We start from the raw sequence: 22156 nt of genomic DNA, 5'->3' as shown, positions 1-22156 counted from the left end.
CATATCTCGAGCAGACTACAAGCTGTGGTTTGGGTTTTGTCCGTTGCAGTCTTGTCAAAAACAGGCACCGCTCAGAGTTTATGTCTGCTCATATTATATGCCTTTTATGACTGATCACTCTTGCTTTTGAGTCAAACGTGTTGTAAAATCATGGTTTTCAGAATGCTTTGCAGTGAAAGTTTCCGTCTGTCTGATACGTTTACCTGAGGTCAGGACAGAGAGTCCAGCCAGTCGCAAGCAAGGTCACGGGCTCATGGTCGTGATGGTTTGTGAAATCGTAGTGTTGAAACCGTTAAGTGATGGCACAACCGAGACTGACCATCAGTCATACCATAGCTTTCCTCCCGTGCAGTCTGACTTGGATTTAGGAAAGTCTGATTCTCTCTAACTCCCTTGAGAGCTCTGTTACAGAGAAAAACAACTAATTTTGTTTTCAGTGTTTTCATTATCACAGCTTAAGCGAATATATTACTTTTCCTCCCTAGTATTTGCTGCTATCCCAAGTCTTTCAGATATGGCAGAGCAAGCTGCAGCTACAGATGAGATGACATCCACGACAGAGCCCAGGTCTGAGCTTCACGGTTTGGAGGAGAGCAAGGATGAGAGGCCCACAGATCAAAAAGAGCCTCCCTTGGAAGAAAGGGAGTGCTCTCTCTCTTCTTCCTCTAACAGCTCAGACAGCTTATCAGATATGGGCTTTGACCATCTTGAATGGCCAGCGCAAAACCTGAGGTGAGTTCCTTTCCTTTTCAGTCCATATCATAGAACAGCCTGTTTGGATATAGACGGCATTTTTTTAACGCTCACTGGTTACTTTGTTCCTTTTTTCGCCTCACCTTAAGTGTGCTGCTCCAGATAGCACATTATAATGACATGTGCAAAGAGCCAGATTGATGATGCTGATAAGAGATCACTGTACAATATCAAGGGTGCATGAAACTCTGCTGATGTCAGCATTAATCCTGTCTAATTATACATTTCCTATTTCCTATTCTTTATAAGTGACTGATCTGGGCGGTGTAGCTCTTCAGTTTTGATACAGATATGATTGAATGTCAAATTAAGAAAATAGGACTCTTACTGTGTCATAACGTGCTCTAATGCATCAGAGCACTAGAAATCAGGAAACGTAGTGTATATATTTTTATGTTATGGTGAAAGACCCTGTTTTCATGTCGACGGACAGAACAAATTAAGCTTTATCATGTTTGTACATCTTACATAATTAATAGTTTTTGCTTGTGTTCTCCATTATGTTAGACGCTTTCAAGCCAATGTATGTTAAGCTCTTATCTTAACATCATACCTGGAGGCCCCCAAAAAGGAACAAACACTCTGCGGTAGCCCCTGTTGGAAATCCCATAGAGCATTAGTGTATGATGTAACACTCCTCAGTGCCTTCACTCAACTAACCAAACAAATGTGCCTGTTGGGACCCGCCCCTTGTGCAGATGTGAAAAAATGACACCCCCAACGCCCCCCCGCCTCCTTTTTTTTCAGTCTCTCTTCGCTTTCCTCTTTCCCGGAGTAAAGGGAGGTCTTTGCCTTGAAAAGGAACTGTTTGTCCTAAGTCTGTAGGCTCTGGTAAAAAGACTGACTTTTCCCTAACTTAAAATTGAAGACAATAAGACATTACTCTCCTTTTTACCATTTCTGGCTGTCTGGAGGATTCATCATAAAGGAGAAATAACAAGTAATTGCTAAGTAACTGAATTTTTTTTTTTTTTTTTGAAAAGGGAAAATGGCAAGGAATCACTAAGTATTTGAGCTACATTTCTTTTTTAAAAAGGAGGCTTAATTATGTTTGGAAACAGATGCCATCCGCACAGTTGTCTTTTTAATTGAGTAATTTGGCTATGTGATAGCTTGTGTTAATTTTAAATGTAAGTGCGTATTTATGGAGTATGAGGCCCTGGTTACTGTGAGCTGAAGACATAAAGTAAAGTTTCAGTGATATTTGCCAAATGTCTGTGACGCTGGAGATAAGTAGGGAAAGAATTGGTCTGACCAGAGGCTCAGTGGGACTGATTTTTTTTTTTTTTTTTTTTTTTTACAAACACTTGAAGAGAAATTAATTCAGTGAGTGAGAGACTCATCAACAGAGCTCATAAAAAGAATAGACAAAGCATTATCTTTTATTACCTGGGAGATACTTTTAGAATATTCAGATTAATCATGTCACACTTTGCATCATATTTTAGGTCCATCAGCTGAAGTCTCACATCAACATTAATTCATACATACACTTTTCACTTACAATCCAAACACCTTGAATATGAATCAGGACAGAAGTATCACCCATACTCCCAGCAGTTCAATAACACAGAGTATAGAACTCAAAGAGATCTCTGCCTTCGCCGTGTCACTTAATCAAAAACACTCTCCGTAGCTGGGGAAAGTGTCTCGAATGCCTTTTGAAATTACATTTTGCGGGACTGTCTTGGTCTTGTTCTCCCAGACCCAGCATGTCAGGCCTACACATTGTGAAGGGAGGCAGAGAACGACCACGCATGGACATGCACAGAGACTTTACTGTTGCCTCTCCAGCTGAGTTTGTGACCCGCTTTGGAGGAAACAAAGTGATTGAAAAGGTATGGTGAGAAGACTATGATAGTTAGATTTAGTTCTTTATTTCCCTTTTTTCTGTGAATGAACTTTGTTCATTTGTCTTCTTGAAAAAATACAACAACAACAACAAAAAAAACTATTTTCAGTTGCCTGTTAAGTGATCAATATTTTTATGTAATTACTCAAAGCAGCACTTTCACGTAGAAATGAAAAGGTGTTGTGTTCGCAGCTTCTAATTCCATGTGGCAGGCACTGAGAGGAAACACACATGCTTGTAATTATTCCTCATTTTTATCTGTTTAGAAACTTGGCACATTGTCTCACTAAAACTCATGTCCTGCTGAAGCAGTGATTTTTAAACCAGTAATTTAAAAAGATCCCCCTGTTATTTTTTTTGACCGTAGGTTCTCATAGCCAACAATGGCATAGCTGCTGTGAAGTGCATGCGCTCAATCCGCCGCTGGGCCTATGAGATGTTTCGCAACGAGTGCGCCATTCGATTTGTTGTCATGGTTACCCCCGAGGATCTGAAAGCGAATGCCGGTAAGAATGGACGGGCCGTAGCCTGCTTGGTTTATGATGTCAATATGTAAGGTTATTCAGATGAGTCCTTACTGTTGTTGTCACGGCGATGTGCTGATGTTCCACATCTATGATTGGCTGGGCAGAGTACATACGGATGGCAGACCACTATGTGCCTGTGCCAGGGGGTCCTAACAACAACAACTATGCCAACGTGGAACTGATACTGGACATAGCAAAGCGGATACCTGTACAGGTAAAATATAAAACAAAGGTTAATGCCATCTTTATCTTTATTGGTTATTGCTGGACATAGTTAGGTTTTGCATTTATGCATTTCCGGCAAATTAATTTTCAGCAGAGAGTTTTCAGCAGAGAATATTGATCTGTAGTAGGAGAACTTCAAAATCTGAAGTGTAGTTTTTGGGTTGTCTCTGTTTGGTCTGTAAATAAATAATATGGCAATGTTGATAGATAAACATTTGGCAGTGAATGGTTGAACTATTTTGGTTTGCACAGTAAACTGTTTTCCTTCGATATTTACTCTAGAATTTGTTCATATTTATGTCCTTATTGACCTTAGGAGCAAAAACACCTGCTGTACTTTGGTTGTCTGTTTGTAGATTATCAATGAAATGAACATGTTTGATTATATAATTTATGCTGATGCCTGTCCCGTCCTATCTTCAAGGCTGTGTGGGCAGGTTGGGGCCATGCCTCTGAGAACCCCAAACTCCCTGATCTGCTTCACAAGAATGGCATTGCCTTCATGGGTAAGACATCTAACCCTAAACTGAATCTTCCTCACGTACTAATCAGGGTTGTCTTCTGTCCCACGTCAGCCTAGGTATGGCTGTGTTGTACTGTATGTATCCATTATGTATTTTCCTTTGGGAAAAAAAAAATGGCAGCCAAATTAATACATGTAATCGTAAGCAGTCTGCTCTAACTGTACTCAGGTAGTGTTTTGTCTCTCTTTCTTCACAGGTCCCCCTAGTCAGGCCATGTGGGCACTGGGTGACAAAATTGCCTCATCCATCGTGGCACAGACGGCTGGCGTCCCAACACTGCCCTGGAGTGGCACAGGTTTGACATTAAGTGCGGGGGGTTATGTCCTCTGGAATGGTAGAACAGAGAGTTTGAATGGTGTTACCTTTTTTTCTCTGTGTCAGGTCTGACTGTGAACTGGTCAGAAAGTGACCAGAAGAACAAAATTATTAGTGTCCCATCAGAGCTGTACCAACAAGGGTGTGTTCAGGATGTGGAGGAGGGATTGAAGGTAAGCAGGACACACTAGGTGGTTTTTAGATCAGAATGATTGTGTCTTCTACACATTAAGTCTTAAACATGTATTTTCTCTCTCTCTCTCTCTCTCTCTCTCTCTCTCTCTCTCTCTCTCTCTCTCTCTCTCAGGCTGCTGAGAAGGTGGGCTATCCATTGATGATAAAGGCTTCAGAGGGAGGTGGAGGGAAAGGTATCCGTAAAGTAAACAGCGCTGAGGAGTTCTCCAACCTTTTCAGACAGGTAACTGTCTAACTAAGCTAGCTAGCTGTCTAGCTAACTCCATAAGCTAACTACTTATACCAGCCTCACTGCCATACATTGTGGTACAGTTCAAAGATCTATAGACATATGCAGTAGTAAATTGCAAGCATATTAATAACGGACTCATGATAATGTCTGTCTACTGTTAGCCAAACTCACTCTGTTATGTTAATGGTCTCAGGTCCAGATGGAGGTTCCTGGTTCTCCCATCTTTGTCATGCAGCTGGCCAAACACGCCCGACATCTGGAGGTGCAGCTCCTGGCTGACCAGTATGGCAATGCCATCTCCCTGTTTGGCCGTGACTGTTCTGTCCAGCGCCGCCATCAGAAAATCATCGAAGAGGCCCCGGCGACCATCGCCACACCAGACGTCTTTGAAGAAATGGAAAAGGTGCCAGCACTTTTCCCCCACACAGATGTTTTAAGTTCCAACGGTATCTGTTACTCATGACATACCAGTGAAATATTTTACCCCTGTTCTTTCAAAACTCCATTCTTTCTACCAGTCTTTCCCGGTCTTGTTTTCCCTGTGGATTATCAAATGGCCATGAGCTGGTAGCATTAGTGTTGGTGTTTATTTCTTATAACTGAGACGTTTTCTATGGTTTTGTGTTGTTGACCAGTGTGCGGTGACTCTTGCTAAAATGGTGGGCTACGTGAGTGCGGGTACAGTGGAGTACCTCTACAGCCAGGATGGCAACTTCTACTTCCTGGAGCTGAACCCACGGCTGCAGGTGGAACACCCTTGCACTGAGATGGTGGCGGATGTCAACCTGCCAGCAGCACAGCTTCAGGTCAGTGTGTGTGAGCTTTTAAAGTAGAGAGGAACATAAACTGGAGAAACGTCTGAACGCTGAAGATATAGTAGAACTTTTTGACTGTATTGACTTGACAAGTACAGTGACAAAAACCTGTTCAGATAACGTGCTGTTGCAGTTGCTTCTTGCAGAGCTGTCCAAGGGATGAACTGATATTAGCTCTCACTCTCTGCCTGCGTGTGTCCCAGTAAACAAATGTAAATGACATTGTAACCAGCAGCCATCAGGCTGTGCCAGGACATATTCACCCCTTCCCAAGCCGGCCCTCGACCCTTTATACAGTGCCACAACCAAAAATATGATGTATGACGCTCATGGTTGTGCGGTTTCAGCGGTCTAGATGTTGACAGACCCCAGACAATGCTCCAAAAAAAAAAAGAGGGATTAGATCTGTCCCCCTTTTTTGTTTATTTATTTATTATCTCTCCGAAGGACAAAAGCTCCATAATGCAGCGTCATATTAAATCAGCCTGGATGGCACCTTTCCACCTGGCCTGGTAATGAATGTGACAGGATTATCCTGGAAAACCATGGAGAATCTCTTATTATGGTGATCCCCCACTCCCCCCACGCTTGGTGATGTAATTGCACCTTGACAATGTTCCAGTAATACTCGGATTAGCATCATTAACACGCTCAGAGTGAAGTAAACCTCATTTCCATATCACTGCCTGCTGTTTCATAGGCAGCATTACTGGTGTGTGTTTGTGTGTGTGTGTGTGTGTGAACCGAATGCACTCAAATGTCTTTTCTGAAGAAACATACTTTTCTGTTCCTTAGGCAGAGATTTGGTTTTCTCACTGATCTGATTCACAATCTTATACTGAGTTTAACTCTTAAATGGCTGACACCTCATTGTCTGCGTGTGTCTCAGATTGCTATGGGCATTCCTCTCCACCGGATAAAGGACATCCGAATGATGTATGGAATGCAGCCTTGGGGAGACTCTCTGATTGATTTTGACAGTCTGTCCTCTGTCCCCTGTCCCCGCGGCCACGTTATTGCCACTCGCATCACAAGCGAGAACCCTGACGAGGTAGGTGCAGTCTTGACTTTTTGTCTGGACCTTCTAACAGCTGCTGTTAAGTTTTTTTTTTTGGTGGAGCACTGCACACAGTTCTGCTCCCGTGTACCAATGTAGGGTTGTTTAAACTTTTGCCTGGGACTGTGTAGGAGGTTTGGGCTTGGTAGTCTACATGGAGCTGTGCAGGTCTTTGACTGGGCCTCTGAATGAGGTTCCAACTGAAACTCCCCTCTGTGATGGGTTTGATTGGTCCTCAATAAGAGCATCTGTAGTCTGGGGTCTTGAATGGGGTCTGTTTAAATTTCTGGGTGAAATTTCTTTCTTTCAGAGCTGTCTGCTCACTGCGTGTGTTGTTTGTCTGTATGTTTGTGTGTTTCAGGGGTTCAAACCCAGCTCAGGTACGGTTCAGGAGCTTAACTTTCGCAGTAACAAGAACGTTTGGGGTTACTTCAGCGTAGCAGCCGCCGGTGGTCTGCATGAGTTTGCCGACTCGCAGTTTGGCCACTGTTTCTCCTGGGGGGAGAACCGTGAGGAGGCCATCTCGTGAGTGCACACAGCATCCAATCCACTGGGCCCTCTTTGCTTCTCCTCCACTTTTTTTTTTTTCTCCTCCAAATTTATCTTGACGTTTCGCCTGTCTCCTGGACCGTAGGAACATGGTGGTGGCTTTAAAAGAGCTTTCTATCCGTGGAGATTTTCGCACCACAGTGGAGTACCTCATTAAACTGCTGGAGACGGAGAGCTTCCAGCATAACAGGATTGACACCGGCTGGCTGGACAGACTCATCTCTGAAAAGATGCAGGTGTGTGTTTCTGAGAGACGAGTCTGGACTCTAAGAAATCGATATGATTGCTTCTGTTTTTATGACTCTGAACGGTGTTATTTTCCAACCTCTGACCTCACCGAAGGAGGTGGTGGGTGAAGTTTGTTGATGATGCCGCTCTCTCTCTCTCTCCTTCTCCTTCTCTCTCTCTCTCTCTCTCTCTCAGGCGGAGCGTCCAGACACCATACTGGGCGTGGTGAGTGGAGCTCTTCATGTGGCCGATGCTAAACTGAAGGACAGTGTTTCAGATTTCCTGCACTCCCTGGAGAGGTAATTCACCTGCATCAGTCACCGGTTCATGGGTCAAAAACAGTCTAACTAACAGTCTAACTCTCATAGTTACAAACTGGCTTTAAGCTTTTAGTGTGTGGTGAACCAATTCATGGATAATGATTGATACACATCAAGAAGTTCAAGAAGTTCAAAGTATTTTTAGTCTATTATCAACATTTGAAAAACACCTTTGAAAATACTTGTTAAAGCTGATGTTTCCTTTAAAGTTAATAGTATAATATAGGTTGTGGGGCTCTGCTGGTCATTACATATGTGTGAGATATTAAAACAAAACAACTTCAAGGTAAAAGAATCTAACTTTTCTGTGTCCATATCTTTGTGCAAAAGCGACTGCTGTCATTTGAGATGATTGTGTCCAGGGTGTTCTTTCTCCTCTCCTTCCTCCAGAGGCCAGGTCCTTCCAGCTCACACCCTGCTGAACACGGTGGGGGTGGAGCTAATCTACGAGGGTGTAAAATATGCCCTGCAGGTCACCCGCCAATCACCCACCTCCTATGTGCTCCTCATGAACGGCTCATACATGGAGGTGGATGTGCACCGCCTCAGTGACGGAGGCCTGCTCATCTCCTACGATGGCAGTAGCTACACCACCTACATGAAGGAGGAGGTGGACAGGTATTCAGTTCCTCCATATAACTCTTCACCTTCCCATCTAGACAAATAACAGCAATACAACTGTTTGTTGGAAGCTCGGTTTTCTTCACCCTTCAGTAAAGCACAGAAACTCTTGATTTAAGTCACTGTGTTTCTATGAGGAACTGCTGTCTGAATAGGACCAGTTGCTAAAGTTTCTTCTGAGAGTGCTTGGATTCCGGTGCGGTCAGATGAAAAAACAGGTTCAGTGAAATGGTGTGATGTGAATGAACTTGTCTCTTAGGTATCGCTTCACCATAGGCAATAAGACGTGTGTGTTTGAGAAGGAAAATGACCCGTCACTGCTTCGCTCGCCCTCTGCTGGCAAACTCATCCAGTACATGGTGGAGGACGGGGGTCACGTGAGTGCTGGGCACTGCTACGCTGAGATTGAGGTCAGCTGAAAAGTCTTATACACGTTTGGCTCTGTGTGTGTGTGTGTGTGTGTGTGTTCCCACAACCGCTGAGAGTGTGTATGTCATTTTGCTGCTTAAAGTGTGCTTGATAATGTCAGTTCCCAGAACTCTGTGTGCCTGTGGGGCAATTTCACTCAGCCGTGCTGTGTGTGTGTATGTGCGTGTTGTGTCTTCATGCGTATGTGACTGCGTGTGCGTGTGCATGTGTGCCTTCTCGAATGTGTGTGTGTATCTGTGCCCGTGTGTGTCTGTGGGTGTGCGTGTGTGTCTGTGTGTGTTTGTGTGTATGCCAGGTGATGAAGATGGTGATGACTCTGACGGCTGCAGAGGCAGGCCAGGTTCATTTTGTCAAGCGTGCCGGCGCCGTGCTGGAGGCTGGATGTGTCATCGCCCGACTGGAGCTAGATGACCCCAGCAGAGTACGCAAGGTAACAATCAGACCACTGACTCAGGGTTTCACACCGTATGTGTGTGTGTGTGTGTGTGTGTGTGTGTGTGTGACTGCTGGCCCATGAAGATGTGTATGTGAATGAAAATGTGTTCATACATACATGTTTATGGAAGCATGTGTTTTTTTATTTTATAACTGTGGGTGTAAATCTGAGATCTCATGTATTTTTATGAAGTATCTGTACGGAGATTTACGTATCTGTGTATGAATATGTGTGGAGATTTACATGTATGTTTATGAACGTGTGTCTAATGTTACCTCTGACCTGGCAGGCAGAGCTGTATACAGGAGTCCTGCCGCAGTTCCAGCCCGGTTCTCTGTGTGGAGAGAAACTGCATAGAGTCTTCCACCACACACTTCAGCATCTCTCCAACGTCATGAAGGGCTTCTGTCTTCCAGAGCCTTTTTTCAGCTCCAAGGTGACAGCTGCTCACATGTAGACCGCTCACTCAAAGATACATTAACGCGCACAAAAACTGCTCACACATTGACCACTAATGTGCATATGCAGACCGCTCACGAGACACCACTCACAGAATGGCTACACGCTGCCGCACAGAGTGACGGTCTATTGTGAGAGCAGGAGAGTAAAATTTGTGGACAGATGAGCAGAAAGCTCAGTCATTGTTCAAACTGTTTCAAGGCCTGATATTACTGGAGACTTTTAGGTAAACTGATTAGTGCTGAAAATTCTTTGCATGTTATTCTTTGTCTGCTCATTTGTCTGTTATTTATACATAAATGTGTATGTGTATCTTTTGTGTGTATATGTGATTGTCTTGTTGGTTTTTTGTTAGTATGCATGTATATGTGATTGTTTTGTAGGTATTTTGTTAGTATGTATGTGTGATGGTTTTGTTGGTATTTTGTTAGAATGGATGTTTGTATAAGTGGTTGTTTTGTTGGTATTCTCAGCTTAAGGAGTGGGTGGAGAGGTTGATGGCCACCCTGCGTGACCCCTCACTGCCCCTGCTGGAGCTGCAGGACATCATGACCAGCGTGTCAGGCCGCCTGCCCGCGGGTGTGGAGAAAGCCATCCGCAGGGAGATAGCTCAGTACGCCAGCAACATCACCTCGGTGCTGTGCCAGTTCCCCAGCCAGCAGGTCAGAGGGCACTCTGAGTGCCAAGGGCACCTCAGTCATATAGAGCCATCAGAGCGTGGTTCTCATTCAGGTTACAGGTGTGTAGATAAGTCAGCCTCTCTCCTCTGTTTCCACCAGATTGCTAACATCCTGGACAGTCACGCAGCCACTCTCAACCGCAAGTCTGAGCGTGAGGCTTTCTTCATGAACACACAGAGCATTGTCCAACTGGTACAGAGGTGAGTGTGTCTATATGTGTGTGTGTGTGTGTGTGTGTGTGTGTTTATGTGCGCAGGTATGCACACGTGGGTGAGTTTGTGCGTGTGTGTGCGCGCGCTTGTGTGTGTGTTTGTGTTTGTGTTAACAGGTCTGCTGTCAACCTGGACAGTTGTTTGTTCAACCACTACATCTGTTGACAGTCTCAATGCAGCCAGTCAAATAGTGTTTGTTTTCAAACAGATACCTTAAAAAAGAGAGAGCTTAATTTTGTCGCTGATGTATTTTTGTTTGTTTTTTTTCTCTACACTTACTGTAGTGTCTGAGTGAGGTGATTTTGATGTATAGGCTGAGTGTCAGTGCCGTTATACAGGTATCGCAGTGGAATCCGCGGACACATGAAAACAGTTGTCATGGACCTTCTCAGACAGTACCTACGAGTGGAGGTCAAGTTTCAGAATGGTAAAACAAAAAACAGCAACATCCATCACAAAATTATTCCAAAAATATTTCTGTTTTTTCACTCTAATAGTTTTAATTTTGTTAATATTATCAATTTTTATATTGGCGATTTTTTTTTTTTTTTTGCTCGTGTGGATATTTTGGCTGTCCTTGTGCTTCACACTTAAAAAAGCAGTACCTCTGTTTCACCACATGATGGCAGTATGATTCAAGCCCAACTGTCAGTGCAGCCTCATTTCTTTGTTCTCTTGCCAATATATGAGCTGTGCTGTTTTCCTTTTAATTTCTAAGAAGGAAGAGAGAGAGAGAGAGAGAGAGAGGCAGAGAAAAAAATGTATCCTCAGGTTAAAATAAATAGCCTTTCACAGTTAATTTAATTGACTTTTTACACATAATCGAGGTAATTCTGTCTCTGCCTCTGTCACAAACAAGAATAACAGTGCTTGTGCAATCGGTTGCCACGCATACATGTAGGCTCGATTTGTATTACTCAGACAAACTGTTGTTTTGTTCCTCTGCACGACCTAGAACACCTGTTTCTTTTCTCTTTATTTAAAATTTCTTTTGAAATTTTGAATTTTTTTTTTCTTTTTTTTTTTCTAAACAAATGTTGATATATCTGTTGATATCTTTCATTCGTGGATTGCAGTGTACAGACTTTTTTTTTTTAGTCAAACTTGTGTTTTACAGTGTCTGTTGTCACTCTCTCGTCGTAAGTCATTCTTCAGGTTTATTCTTATTCAATAACATCTGTTTGGGCAGGCGGCAGCCCGGCAGAAACAGGAGTGTATCAGGGATGTGAGGGAGAGCAAAGCCTCTGTTGTTTGGGGCTCTATTTTTGTCTCGCTCTCTTTGATCAGAGCGGCGTTGAGTGCTGCTGCTGTTGCTTTGGCGCTGTGGTGTAAATTGAGGTCATAGGCTGGGCTTTTGTTTTGCACGCCGCTCAGGATAACTTCTTAATCATCCCCCCCCCCACCCCCAACACACACACACACACACACACACCCTGCACCACCACTCTCCTCTTCCCTGTCCTTCTTGTGCCGCTGTCTTATGGACCCCAGTGCGGTTTTCTGTCTTGTGGGCGACCCCGCGTCTCCCTCTCCGAGGCCTGGGCCAGGGCGCGGGATGGCGCATGGAGGGACCCCACGCTAACGTGTTTAATTGTGTCATGTCGTGTTTTCCCAGGGCACTATGACAAGTGCGTGTTCACGCTGCGCGAGGAGAACAAGGGTGACCTCGTCGGCGTGTTGGACGACATCTTCTCACATGCTCAGGTTGCCAAGAGAAACCTGCTGGTCACTACACTGATAGTGAGTATGGACCTCTGAGTCACAGTCGCTGCAAGTCCTCGCCTCCTTAATGCACATAAAGCATTTCGGAAGGGAAGTGTGAAATTCATTTACCTTGAAATACAACTGCAACACATATAGTAAATTTGTACCTATTGTACCTGTTTGGTGCTACTTTTTGCCTAATCCATTCAAGCCATATTCTCTGTGCTGGTTTGATTAGTGGATTGGTAATTGAGAGGTGAAGTTGGCAGTGTATGCCAGCTGCACCCCCCCCCCCCCCCCCCCCCCCCCCCCAATGTAACTCCCCCCACTCCACTTTCCTCTTCTCTCCTCTCCTCTCCTCTGCTTTCCTCTGTCCCCTTGTCTGGGATGGTAAATAAGGTAGGGTGTGTGAGAATCTCATTACCAGGACAAAAAAGCAGCATTTCCTCAGAGGATTGAGGGAGAGAAGGAGAGAGGGAGTGAGGGAGGAGGGAGGCAGGGAGGGAGGAGGGCGGCAGGCGAGTCGAGTCGGGGTAGGGGGAGGAGGGAGGTGGGGGGGGGGGGGGTTCGACCAGGCTCAATCATGACTACGCTTATGGGGAGGGAGAACCAGGCAGCTGGGCTCACGCTCAGGCCTTCAATTTCTGCTGGCAGTCCAGCCACTCAAGTGTGTAATTACTATGGGGTGTCGCGAAGGTGCGATTCCCCCTCTCCTGGTAACACCCAACACCCACCCACCCACCCCTTTTCTCCATCTTACCAACACCACCATCATCATCAACCCCTCCACCTCAGCTGCACCCTCCAGCTCTCCTCTCCTCATTCCTCCCCTGTGTCCACCCCACACACACACACACACACACACCCTTTCTGGCCCAGGTAAGGACATCTGATTCACCAGTGCCTCCTGCTGAAATACACTTTCTCTCCCCTACACACACCTCCTGTTTTGGCCACATCCACCATCCCTCAGCCAACTTGCAGTCTGTTTTGTTTGTATTTATTTAATTATATGTATTTTTTCTTTTGCTATTATTGTTTGGAAGGTTAATGATAAATGCTTTCAAGTTCTTTCTTTTAATGGATCTCTCTGGACTTCATGGATTCTGAGGCAATCATAGCCAAATTAAAATATCTTTTTCTTTTTTTAAAGTACTTCAGGATCACTTTTAATGTGCCTTAGTAAAAATCTGAACAACATAAACTGATATCACAAATGCAAAGGAGATCCAGAGCAAATGCAACTTGTATGTAATGTTTTTCATATTCAGGTGCAGATACAGGTACAGACAGATGTTTATATTAATGTCTAACTGTGCATGTGTCTTGTGTTCGCTGCATCTGTAGGACCGTCTCTGTGGTCGAGATCCCTCGCTGTCTGATGATCTGGTTACAATCTTAAATGAACTCACCCAACTCAGCAAAACTACAAATGCCAAGGTGGCGCTTCGTGCCCGCCAGGTGAGCTCTCTGACTACTAACCCCCCCCCCCCCCCCCCCCCCCAGCACACGCACACACCTCACACCCCCACCACACGTCCACCCAACTGTTGGCCAACTAAAGCTGGGAAACTGTTCCTTTATGAAAAAGCGGATAATGGACAGAGTGGTAAAGACCTTCTGGCTCTGCGCGCTGCAGTGGAAGGTGGTTAAGGTATGGCGGAGCGGAGGCGCCAAGCGCCGTTTCTTTGTGGATTCAGCCATCGGCCTCTGGTTTCCCTTTGAAGCTGTTCGATGACCGAGCAGGGCCCTCACAGCGGGGGGACACGTCGAGCCACAAGCTTGTCATTTGTATACAGCTGTTTCTTTCATCCCCCAGCACCCCCCCCCCACACCCCCCATCTAACACCACTCCTCCTTCTCCCTCCCTCCTTCCTTCCATCCCTTGCCTCGCTGCCTCGACAGCCTGCCCTTTTGCAAGTTCCACGGCATTTACGGACAAAGCGGAGTTGATTGTCGGTGTGCTGATAAGAGTGCAAACAACGCGTAAACACGGCTAGCCTCTGCTCCCTGGGCTACGTGGTTCCCAGCATGCTCTGGCTAGAAGGCAGCTTTTTTTTTTCTTTCTTTCTTTCCTTTTTTTACATTTTTTTTTGGGGGGGGGCGTGGGAGGGGGTTAAAAACATGACAGGAGCTGCCCCTGACTGCGTGGACTGGCACATTAATGAGAAATAGGATGCAGGTGTTCCGTGGCTGGTGTTAATTGCTGCTAATTGGAGCGGCAGGTGTACAGATTTGTAAAGAATGGTATTGTGTTGGTGCAGACGGTGTGGAGGTTGGACGATCATATGCTGTCATGTGCCGTGAGTTACCAGAACATGTGATGTGGGAAGTCAAACAGAGTCAGTGTTAAAACAGCCAAGATATCGGTCTCAATGCTGTATGCTTTCTTAAACAACAACCAGCTATAACATGCGTAACGTTTTTAGGAGAATATTTTGATTTAAAAAGGCCCCACACCGTGAAATTTGTTCCAGACTGCTGTAATGTGACAAACAAACAAAACAGAAGATGCTCTGATCTTACTGGATCTTCATGGGGTCCAACCAAAGAGTGCTGACGTGCGGTTGCATATAGATGCAGCCAATCGCCTGATAAATCAGATGTGTCTGCTCATTGTGGGCGGAGCCTAAAAGCCTAGCCCAAACAAGCATCCTTTCAACTAAAGTTTTTAGGCTTTATCCCTGCATTTACCAAGTGTATATGTGTATATGGGTTCTACTTTGCATATAGAATATGATGATTTGACAGCTATAGCCTTCATGTAGCTTTCTGTATTGGATTGGCTTAGAATAGAAAACATGACCAGACCGTCTTTTTAGAGCCTCACAGCTGTTGTGATATCCATTTGATTTAACTGAAGGAATAATGTATGATGAAGACAGGATAAGGTTCAGAACTGTGGGCAGTACAGCATTAGAGGGTGTAACTCACGTCACGGCTTTTCTCAGGTTCTCATCGCCTCTCACCTGCCCTCCTATGAGCTGAGACACAACCAGGTGGAGTCCATCTTCCTGTCCGCCATCGACATGTATGGACATCAGTTCTGCATTGAGAACCTGCAGGTACCTGACCAGATAAGACATCAAGCAAAACACTTGCAATTGTGTCAGTATAGGCATGAACTTATGTTCTTAGTGCAGTAACAAGAAGTGCTCTCTTTTTAAAGATATGTGAAGGTTGTATCAAAGCCCTTATTCCTCTAGGTTTAAATGACTAAGTTTTTTTTTTTTCTTTTCCTTTTATTAGAAACTGATTTTGTCAGAGACATCTATATTTGATGTCCTGCCAAACTTCTTCTACCACAGTAACCAGGTAGTCCGCATGGCTGCGTTGGAGGTAAGAGTCCAGTGCCTCGTGTTCAATGGCCCTGTTCTTTGATTAGCTCTTTCAGCTAACCCCAGGACAATCCATCAGGCTCCTCTTAACTTTGGTAGTCTGGTTAATTTCCAAGGATTACACATCACTTAGCCCTTCTTCTTTTCCTGCTGACCTCCTCTCTCTGCCAATCATTTAGCCCAGAGCCTCTAGTTCCCACTTTTGCTCCAAATTTTACCTCTCTCTCTCTCTCTCTCTCTCTGTCTCATGTTCTCTTCAGGTCTCCTCCTTTCATTAGTGACTCTATGAATGCCCATGCCAGGTCGGGCTTAGCTCATTTGGAGGGTGTAACACTAAGATATCTGTTATGCTTCAATTCACATAATTAAAAAAAAACATCTATATTAAGCAATCAATATGAAGTGAATATGCACATGTAAATTCCTTTCTTACATCTGCCTGCAGGTGTATGTGCGCAGGGCTTACATCGCCTACAAACTCCGCAGCGTTCAGCACAAGCAGCTGTGTGATGGGACGTGTGTCGTACAGTTTGAGTTTATGCTTCCTCCTTCTCACCCCAACAGGTACAACACACACTGACAATGTTCCGCCACCAACAACACTCTTTTGAGCGTACAGTACCACATTGATCATGCATAGTATCGTGTGTGCGTGTCCGTACATGTAAATTATGTGACAAGAGTTTTTACTTTTTGTGTATTCACAGATACAATAATTACTGTTAGCAAACTGCAACCCGCGATGTGACTCTGCGTGTATCTTAGAAGAGACTTGAGTACCTTTTTTTTTTTCGGTGTTACCGTTTTAGTTACGGTGTAAATGAACAGTTTGTAAGGGCACAGACTTCACAACTGGCCTCTTAATTGTGCCGTTTTAAGTATATATTGAAATCCATTAAACAGAGATATACCCAGTAACAGTCTCTCCTGTCTCCAAAGCTACTGCAAACGGCAGGTGAAAAACGACTTGGACTGCTCCCCAGACAGATATGATTTAACTTCCCTCAAGTTGAGAGAAACTTCGTCAGACGGCCATTAATGGAATACGCTCAAATGGGCAGGGGCTTTTGGGAGTAATTCATTTAGAATGTAGCTCTTCCCTCGTAAAATGTAGTTCTTTCCTCGTCTGGTTTTCTACCGTGAATTACTCTGGCTTTATAGCATGATGTGTGGCAAAAGATGGGCGGCTTTTTTTAATAAAGTGAGAAAAAATGATTGCTCATGTTTAATATTACATATTTGATTGAAACGGATACAGAAGGTCCCGAAAATTGGGCACTAAATCACCGTATTCCAGCCAAACGGGCTTTTGGTGAGACGGCGAGGGAGATATCGACAGATAATGGCTTTCTCTATTCTCCTGATTGGTCATTACAGACCTCTAGTTTTCATTATGGTCCTGTCTTCATTGCTCCATCTTGAAAGCACAAAAACACGCTTCTCTTCAAATTATTGTGTTTCTTTCTCTGTGTTATAATTTTCTATCGTTTCTGATTAACTTTGCAGATGCTGTATTTTTCTTCAGGAGGGGTTGGGGGTTGTTATCTTGTTGGGTGTTTAAATTTGTTTGCTAGCAGGGTGTATGTCTGTGTTTATGCGTGCGTGCAAGCGTGCATGATTTCGGTAGATTGTGCATATCATCAGAGCTTTGCTTCTCAAGTACATACAGCTATGTATTTCCTTTTCTTTTATTTATTTAAGACGACAGAAAGTCCTGACCCTGCTGGTATAAATTACTATTAAATCTAAGTACAAAAGAAACAGACTACCGCATGATTAATCTCTCTCTCAGGCTCGTTCACAGTGATGAGAATTTGTTCCTGATTACTCATCCTACCCTTGCTCACTTTTCTTCAAATAACAGACTGGCTGCCTATACAGAAACATCAATATATTATTAATCTGAATTGTAAATTTTTACTAATAAATATTGACTTTCTGCGTCATACTGAGGCTAGTGCTTCGCCAGTGGAGTCTTCGTGAGAACTGCAGTTGCAAGAGACAGTTAGAGAGAGTTTTTCATCTTCTTTCCCCTCTTGGACTCCTTCACACAGAGGGTTGCATATCCTTTGACCAGGGGGAACTATTGCTTGTTATAATACTTACTGTCACTGGGCTAGAGCTCTCTCTTTCACAGGCTCCCTCTGTTCTCAACTCTGCGTCGGTCTGTCCCTGCAGTTGACTGAAAATGTGTGTTTTTATGTGTGCATGTGTGTACCTGTGTGCGTGTGTGCGCGAGCGAGTGAGTGTGTGGAGCACTGTTGTTCTAAACATCCACCTGCCCATCATCCTCTCTTAAGCTCCAGAGAGAAGGAAAGCCCTTTGGGAGGAACTGAAAGGGCATAAATGTGTTTGATTATAGCGTGCGTCAGCGCTCGCCCCAGACTTTACTCTGGAACTGGACGTGACAAAGCTCTCTTACATTTAGCCTTTCTAGGTCTCTCTCACTCTCTCTCCCTCTCACCCCTGTGGTTTGGCCCATTTGCCCGGGTTTATATTGCAGTCATTCAGTCCTCAGAAAACTCGCGTCGGACTGCCCCCCCCACCCCCCAACCCTGTGTTCCACTACGGCTAGACAGGCAGGCCGCGTGAGCGACGGCCCCTCGCCTCTGTCGCATTGACAGGAACAGAGCTAGGTAGCAATCAGGGCTTGTTTGGGAAGTCAGGGTGTGTGCAGTGATGCTGTCAACGGCAGGCTGTTGTTTTCCCTGGTGGTTCGTCTGTATGTAACTCTTGTGTGAAGAAGAGTTGGGGATTGGTTTTATAAGGAAATGATTTGTGCAGTTGGGGAAGGTCCAGGAGAATGAAATTAAACAGAGGGCTGTGATGTCATAGAGGAGAAAATCAAACTCTATGCAATTTCTTTTCATTAAAAGAAACAGAAGATTTGAATCAAACAGCTCTGCTTTTGTCTGACAAATGTAGAGCATGTACTCCTAGTGCAAACAGATGAAGGCTTTGAGGTTGCTTATGGGGAACTTATTCCCATTTTCCCTGGTTGCAGAATGTACCTCCCCGTAAACACATCCCAGGACAGATTTGGGGACATGACCAGTCTGAGTGATGTTGTGACCCTCACCTGTCAGCGGCGGGGGGCTATGGTGTCCTATCACTCCTTCCAGGATTTTGCCAGGTTAGTTTACAGCAGATAGCTCATCTTCACAGTAAGCATGTCAACATATAAGTGCCCTCATTTATCATTAGCATCATTACCAAATTTGGCCATAGTTTCCGGGTCAGGATGTCTTGTAGATTTCTGTAAAATCTTTCCATAAAACATTATTATAATTCTTGCTTGTATTGATGTGTGAATGGAGAGATAATCATTAATAAAGGGGTGTGAATCCCTCCCAGATGCTTCATAAAGATGTTTCATTTGTATATGAAGTAATTTAAAATTGCCAGTAAGACTTTAACAATTCATTCGGGAAGTTATGTTTTTAACTGGTAAACATTAACTTCAAGGGAAAGATAACCAGTTTGAGATACGTTTGGAATTTAATTCTGTTTTGAAGTTTGTATTAGGCAAGCTTGCATGCTAGGTTACACTGCCATATCATAACACAGATGGATTTGGAGAAACACCTTTTTCAACCCACGTTTGGTCAATTTCTGTAAATGATGTTCTTGCACACCATTCAAATGAATGAGGAGTTTACCTACGCTATTCCATTGCTGGCACAAAAGGCACAGTGCTGAATCCATTTGTGCTGTTGCAGTATGTTTTGTAACTGGATATTAATTACATTGATATTAATTGCATCCTTGTCTATTAGTACACCCTCTATGTAGTGAAGGCCCTTTTGTGTACATAACTTTTGCGTGTTTGTCTTTCAGCAACATTGAGGAGGTGCTGAACTGCATTTCCAGGTGTCCTCCACCCAGCTCCACCTTCCCAGATGGAGGGACTGTGGAGTTCTATGGCGAGGATGAGTACAAGGTGAGGGTTTTCTGTACTTGAACCGCCGGTTTTCATCTCTCATTCTTAGACTTCCCGTGTCTGCTGGAGTGGCTCTTTCCCATCCTGGACTTACGCCCTCCATTATTTCCTTCAACTCTGAGTTTTCTGTTTAGTTTTCTTGCAATTTTGGAAAAACCCCGTGATGTGCTTATTAAGGGATGGAATTGGAACCAAATTTTCCAAAGAAACACTGCAGGAAATGAAATATGTATTGTTGGTAATTTTCCTCGCTCAAATGGACTAAATTGTGGAGGGGGAGAAATTGGAGGAGCAATTTGGAGGGAAGGCAGGATGTAGAGCACCCCCCCCCCCCTCCATCCAGGCAACAGAGCAGTGGATTTTGTTTTTAGTTTGTCTTTTGTCTTTTTATATTGTATGTATCAGGGGTTACACAGAGTACTTGAGCATTCGAGGTCTCGAGCTGTTACACCAGTTCTCGAGTTTCTACATTAACATCGTTAATCGTGTGATGCTAGATCTTGTGCGCACTCAGTCTCAGTTTGGGCTTCTGTAGAATGTTGGTAGCTATAACGTTAAAATATTTTCCGTATCATCCATGCAAGACCCCCCCAAACCCTTCATGAATACCTGAGAACTCAAGTTTATCAGTAAAGGAGTACTCGAGTTGTAAAATTATGCACTCATGCAACTCCTAATATGTACATAGATTGTGGGGCAGTTTGATGGTTCTAAGAATGCAGAAGTCACAGAGGTCAAGGATGAACACATAACCTTTCCTGATTGGTGTATTAGCCATTCCCCATCTCTTCTCGCCAGTGACCCTCACTCTTTCCTGGGTTTATTCACTCACCATTATTCCATTAATAACCAAACTGGTTCCCACTTACTTACAGAGCCTGCAGGATGAACCCATTCTCATTCTCAACGTAGCCGTGGAAACGCAGGGTGACGCGGACGACAGCAGCCTGGCCGCCATGTTCCATGAGTTCATTCAGTCCAAGGTAAGGGCCACCGCCCCCCACCCAACGCTTACCACCCCCCTCACCCATCCAAGAGAATGTTCTGGCTGCGTATGTAGTCTCTGCGGAAGCCAGGGCGGGATGACTCTGCTCTTTAAGAGTTCCTGCACCTTCTGCCAGGCGCAGAAATGGCGTATGGCAAAAGGCTAGGCTCCGCGTTAAGAGGATTACTTGCTTGAAAAAAGGTAGCCGTCATTTAATTGAGGGCTTATGAGCGGTGATGAAAAAAAGCCAGCAGTCAAAGTGAAGGTATATCCCAGCCCAGAACATCCTGAAGAGAGCACATTTGCCAAAGTCTGTGTGTTTTTTCCTCTCTCTCTCTCTCTCTCTCTCTGAAGCGTACATCATGCTTTATCGCCAAGCCTCAGCTTCTTAAAGACGTTTTACACGTTTGGAATTTTAATCTCTTCCACTGATGCTTTCAACTTATATTATTCAAATGCTATGATCTTACAGCTTCCACTGAATCCTCCTGAGCGCAAGGCCACGCTGGGTTGGATGGGGGGGGTGGGGGGTGGGGGGTTGGCATGTGTGGGGGTGTGTAGGAGGTTTTACAAGAGTCGCTGTCTGGGTGTGGAGGGTTTTTGCTTTATGATTACATTACTGTACATGCACATGATACTAAAAGACGATTTACTGCTGCGAGCTGCGACTGTATTGTGTTTACGGATCTCGGGCTCATGTTCTTGTGTACGATCCGCGGCTTTGTATGACAGCCCTGTCCAGAGCTTCGGCAGAAAGGTTGGAAACTCAAAGCACTCTCTTTGGAGAAGCTGTCACTATGAAAAGTAGGGACAGAACAGTGAAATATAATAAAAGGTAAAATGAATTTTGCTGAGAAGGCTCCCTCGACATCGTGTGGGAGCATAGCGCAAAACGGCCCGCCGACAAAGACCGATGCTCTCCGAGAGCCAGCTCGGCCTGCCGCGCTCCCCCTGCAGAAATTAGGCTCATAGAACACAGAATGAGTGCCGCACCAAGTCTGACATGTTCCCTGACAGAAATTAGGCTCACACAACGGCAAACGACTCCCTTGAACTTAGGTGGCAGCGGTGGGATTGAAATGGCTTCACGGCAGGTAACTGATGACCTAATCTGGCCCTCAAAACCTGGGCTGCATTCGCCTGAATCAGACACATCTTATAACAGCGGGAGAGAACGGTCAAAGAGACTCCATTATGTGACACTTGTGCTCTGATTGGCCAACAACGACGCGCTCTCTACTGACTGAGAGGGAGGCGATTTTCTGTGGCATCAGCCGTCTGTGTGTGTGTGTGTGTGTGTGTGTGTGTGTGTATGTGTGTATGTGTGTGTGTTGGCAGAGAGAGAGACAGAGAGAGAGTGTGAGAGACTGAATCAACACTTAAATCCCCTCAGAGTCAACAACCATCACTCAGGTAGTCAACCTGTAAACAGCTGTGCAGTAAACAGTCATATTTGCACCTGAAAGATTTTTCCTTTTTATTTTTGTGAGAAACAGCATTGTATATTCTCTGAATTTTTCATTAATACTTTCTTTGGTTACATTTTATTGACAAAATAAAAAAAGCAAATATTTTTCCATCTTCCAGAAATCACTGCTGTTCAAACATGACATTCGCCGACTCACTCTACTAGTGGCACAAAAGGTGAGTTCCCCCACCCTTGTCATCTTCGTTTTTGGCTGTCTGAGAGAGTTTGGTACTGAATTCCAATGAAGATTCAGTCAGACAACATCTGTTTACCTGCTGCACTGATGTGGGCT

The 22156-nt window shown here is 44.5% G+C and overlaps 1 protein-coding gene across 2 annotated transcripts in view; it reads left to right on the top strand.

The window, feature by feature from the left end:
• The first annotated feature begins 208 nt into the window (after positions 1-208).
• The window catches only part of LOC115813720 (acetyl-CoA carboxylase), a 60766-nt gene continuing 38818 nt past the window's right edge, over positions 209-22156 (top strand). The window contains exons 1-30 of one of the 2 annotated variants that reach the window (XM_030776296.1): positions 209-732; positions 2459-2591; positions 2973-3111; positions 3237-3346; positions 3782-3863; positions 4078-4176; positions 4263-4369; positions 4504-4614; positions 4817-5026; positions 5259-5429; positions 6328-6489; positions 6857-7020; positions 7130-7280; positions 7468-7571; positions 7983-8210; positions 8473-8623; positions 8938-9072; positions 9368-9514; positions 10011-10199; positions 10317-10417; positions 10768-10856; positions 12045-12169; positions 13481-13594; positions 15085-15198; positions 15383-15472; positions 15917-16035; positions 18476-18604; positions 19309-19411; positions 20287-20394; positions 21984-22040. In XM_030776296.1, coding sequence (XP_030632156.1) covers positions 515-732; positions 2459-2591; positions 2973-3111; positions 3237-3346; positions 3782-3863; positions 4078-4176; positions 4263-4369; positions 4504-4614; positions 4817-5026; positions 5259-5429; positions 6328-6489; positions 6857-7020; positions 7130-7280; positions 7468-7571; positions 7983-8210; positions 8473-8623; positions 8938-9072; positions 9368-9514; positions 10011-10199; positions 10317-10417; positions 10768-10856; positions 12045-12169; positions 13481-13594; positions 15085-15198; positions 15383-15472; positions 15917-16035; positions 18476-18604; positions 19309-19411; positions 20287-20394; positions 21984-22040 — 3960 coding nt within the window. In that variant the 5' untranslated portion in view covers positions 209-514. The remainder of the gene's footprint in view (positions 733-2458; positions 2592-2972; positions 3112-3236; positions 3347-3781; positions 3864-4077; positions 4177-4262; positions 4370-4503; positions 4615-4816; positions 5027-5258; positions 5430-6327; positions 6490-6856; positions 7021-7129; positions 7281-7467; positions 7572-7982; positions 8211-8472; positions 8624-8937; positions 9073-9367; positions 9515-10010; positions 10200-10316; positions 10418-10767; positions 10857-12044; positions 12170-13480; positions 13595-15084; positions 15199-15382; positions 15473-15916; positions 16036-18475; positions 18605-19308; positions 19412-20286; positions 20395-21983; positions 22041-22156) is intronic. The other variant, XM_030776295.1, reaches the window with a different exon arrangement.

The sequence above is a fragment of the Chanos chanos genome, chromosome 6, assembly GCF_902362185.1.
Source record: "Chanos chanos chromosome 6, fChaCha1.1, whole genome shotgun sequence".
NCBI classification, from domain to species: domain Eukaryota; kingdom Metazoa; phylum Chordata; class Actinopteri; order Gonorynchiformes; family Chanidae; genus Chanos; species Chanos chanos.
This window is presented reverse-complemented; position numbering and strand designations above follow the sequence as displayed.